General features: G+C 39.2%; 1 protein-coding gene across 4 annotated transcripts in view; it reads right to left on the reverse strand.

Moving 5' to 3' along the window:
- The window catches only part of lrrc49 (leucine rich repeat containing 49), a 35816-nt gene that overhangs the window by 25655 nt on the left and 6161 nt on the right, over positions 1-4000 (reverse strand). For 3 of the 4 annotated variants that reach the window (XM_032517286.1, XM_032517296.1, XM_032517306.1), the window contains exon 8: positions 2093-2236. The exons of the other annotated variant lie outside the window; for it this stretch is intronic. In XM_032517286.1, the coding sequence (XP_032373177.1) occupies positions 2093-2236 (144 nt within the window). The remainder of the gene's footprint in view (positions 1-2092; positions 2237-4000) is intronic. 4 annotated transcript variants of the gene reach the window in all.

The following is a 4000-nucleotide window of genomic DNA, read 5'->3' on the forward strand; positions in this document are numbered from 1 at the left end:
TTTATACTGTCTTTTTTATCTATTTTTTAATTTCTTTTTCTCTTGCTAAAATTTTAGAATTTTTAATTTCCTTGCGGGAGTCATACCAAAAGGATCAATAAAGAGAAGTTTAAGTCTAAGTCTAATTTATGTATTAGTTGAATGAGACTATAAGAAGGTCGGCAATTACTTATAGCATTTGTTATAGCATAGCCTTTTTATAGTCCAGAAATCCACTTTTCATCTGCCTTGAATGAAAGGGAAAACCTGGACACCTGGAGGATGCTATTTACTTTGTGCCTGATACAAGCACTTGGCAGCAAACACCACTAATGACAGAGACTCAAGAATCTGCTGAGGGGTAGCACTTCTCCTCTCCTGTGCATCAAACATTAAATCCGATAATTAGGACTAGAAGTGGTTCTTGATCAGAACCTGCAGGCAGAGGACATGGTGAGTGATGGAAAGAGGTTTTATACAACAACACAATGTTGGATTCCATTCCTATTTTCTACCAAAAAGCAGGAAAGGGCTTCAGGGATTTGCATACAAATGAAGGGGCCTGTTTTGGCATGCACTGTTCTGTTTATCAGATTAAAACTATAGAAACCATGGGGAGTGAATTTCTGTGTTGTAGAATATCCGCAGTGAAAGAGTTTCTCTTTCACTGCACCATAAAGTCGGAAGGAGGTTGTGGGTAATGAGCTACGTCTCCCTAGGTAACGCCTGAGAGAGATATTCACCACAGACTTTCTTACAAAGATTCTATTGACCTGCATCATGGGATATCATAACAGAGGAAACAGTAGCCATCCATAGGACATTAACCAAAGGAATGACATGAAGATGAAAGATTTAAATGCATGCATGCAATGACTGCATTTATATAGCCCTTTCCTAGTCTTAACAACTACCTAAAGTGCTTTACACAGTACAGGCACCATTCAGCATATTCACACACACACACATTAATACACTGGTGGACCAGGCTGCCACCTGCTCATCAGATAAACATTCATGCACATTCACACACCAATGGGGAGAAATTCAAAGTTCAGTGTCTTTCCCAAGGACACTTCGACATGTAGACCAGGAATCAAACTACTGATAAATGACCGCTCTACCGCCTGAGCCACATGTGCCCAGATATAGCACGCTACTAGTACTTTTATCCTGAGAGGAACCTTTTCCTTAGAAACAGTTGTCAGGGTGCATGCAGAAAACCATCATTAGCTCTTACAAATCATAAGGCAGCTAGAGTTAACAATGAGGGACTAGGTTTGAATTATTACAACACTGAATCAATACATACGATACAATTCAATGCAGCCCCCTATTGACATTGGGATAGCTACAGGTCTAAACGACTGCGTCTTGCCTAAGAAGATGGTTATAAAATAAACAAATGCACTTACATGTGGCTCTTTGTAGTTTAGCTTATTAGAAGCTGTGATTCTCTGAGTAATGTGAATTTCTGAGTTTGTACCTTCATGGTTGAATGCCCTAATTGGAAGTTGCTTTGGATAAAAGGGTCAGCAAAATGTAATGTACATGTGTATGATGCATTGGTTTCAGCTGTGCAGATCAGACACAGCACACTGTCAAAGAAGTAGTTAAATCATTCTATGGCAGCAGCCACACTAGTTCTGAAGTCTGCAACTACTGTATCCTGCAAATATCAACCCCGAGTTGCCCCTGGTGCTGCGCATCGGAGTTTGAATGTGTGTGAGTGTTTATCTGATGAGCAGGTGGCACCTTGTACGGCAGCCTCGGCCACAGTGTATGAATGTGTGTGAATGGTGAATGTATCCTGTATGATGTAAAAGCGCTTTGAGTAGTCGTTAAGACTAGAAAAGCGCTATATAAATACAGCACATTTACACTTACTGGGATATCTTGTAACACATTTGTATAATATTTCTAACTCTTACTTGCACTTTCAAGTGTAAGAAAATAGAAGCCACATAAAGGGAAAGGGAAGCAGAAGCTACAGTCTTGGTTGAAAATGAGATGACCAGTTGGGGCCTTTTCCTTTATATGAAGGAGTAGAATAGTGAGCATGCAGTGAATAAAATGCTTTAAGCTGTCCCCTATTGGGAAAGAGGCCTCTCACCACAATAGATATGCAGTTGTTTCGTAGGTTGAGTTCAGTCAAACAGTTGAGGCCTTGCATGTTTTCCACTTTGGATATGTTGTTTCCTGCCAGGTTCAACACTCGCAGCTTGATTAGGTGGGACACGTTTTCTATCCTGCAGATCTGGATTAAAGCACATAAATAAATAAAACAATTTTGAAATGGCAATTTAGATAACAATATTTCACGCATAGAGGGGAGGCAAGATTAGCAGAGCATAACAACACACACTGGAATTGTATACATTCATTGCTCACTATCACATGCAAATCATGTATTTAAATATCGTCTGACGGTTCACATCTATTTTAGAACTGATTTTGCCTGCACACAGCTAAATGTTTTTGGGGAGAAAGAAAGCCAAAACGTAGTTGGCATTGCATTTTCTATGCAATGCCTGAGCCTACACCTTTTGCTAAAAGACAATAAAAAACAGAAATGGTATTTCAACTCCCCTCATTTACCTCAGAGCGAACCATTTCACAGCAACAATCTGCATCACTTGGTAACATCTTGAATGACTGATATGCAGTGAGTCACATCGAGCCGCGACTCAGTTGACCTCCCAAATCATAATACCAAACAAGTATTTGAGGGTCAGTCAATAGTAACAATATACCCAGATCTCCCCCTCCTCTCTCGGGGAGAGAATACTTACTGTAGGGCCCCCTGTCATAATGACACTTGAAATACTTCAGAAGAATTCCTGGTGTCTGTTACAATGAGAATGATGTGTTTGCTCTAGTGAACACTGTACATGTTAGGATACGGTTAAAAGGGCATCAGGGTTCAATGATTCTGTCAAAATACAACACCCAACAATCAGTTGAAATGTTAAAAACAGTAGGTCATTTGGAATTGAAATTTTAGAATTAAACTAAATAAAGAAAAGTTGTTAAAACTACAAATATAGATAACTAGAATGGTACTTGGATAGCGCAGACCTTCACAAAGGCCACTGATGCATGCAAATGCTGCACGGATGGTCCCATTTCCCGAGTTGGAAAGTCGTTCATCCTACTTCAGTGTGTTCATGAGCTTTAAGTCGTAACGTGGAAATGACATGGACAATACAAAAAAGATGTGTTGTGTTTTATTGCGCTGAGCATTTGAACAGCACGTAGATAGCGGTTTCCAGTATTTTGGGTGACAAAAAACAGCAAAGCAAATGGATCAGGTGAGCCATGAAATATAATCTGGAACAATTCTATACCAGCCGATTATTCCAACAGAACATTTATGTCTAACAATGCTTATGTGTGTATCCACCCTGTGATTCATCTCCAAGATGTAATGAGTTTTTCCTTGGGCCAAAGGTTTCTCTATAATCCTGCTGACATACAAACAAACAAAACAAACCAACCTACAGATAAATACACCAAGCGGAAAACAAAACCTCCTTGGCGCAGAACCAAGATGAGTTTTGAGCTTTGTTATTTTTCTCAGCTACTACTACTTTTCAACTATTAAGCAGGCTCTGCAACGGTTTCTAGGTTTAGTATGGTCCTTGCAGACAGTCAAGGAGATCTTGTAGGTTCATATGCAGAAAAACTACAACTACTTTACCAAAAAAGTATTTGATCCCCTGCTGATTTTGTACATTTGCCCACAACAAAGAAATGATCAGTCTATAATTTTAATGGTAGATTTATTTGAACAGTGGGAGAAAGAATAACAACAAGAAAATCCAGAAAAACGCATGTCAAATATGTTATAAATTGATTTGCATTTTAATGAGGGAAATAAGTATTTGAACCCTTCTCAATCAGAAAGATTTCTGGCTTCCCAGGTAACAAGCTAAGATTAGCAGCACACTCTTAAAGGGAATGCTCCTAATCTCACCTTGTTACCTGTATAAAAGACACCTGTCCACAGAAGCAATCAATC

This window comes from Etheostoma spectabile, chromosome 1 (assembly GCF_008692095.1).
Source record: "Etheostoma spectabile isolate EspeVRDwgs_2016 chromosome 1, UIUC_Espe_1.0, whole genome shotgun sequence".
NCBI classification, from domain to species: Eukaryota; Metazoa; Chordata; class Actinopteri; order Perciformes; family Percidae; genus Etheostoma; species Etheostoma spectabile.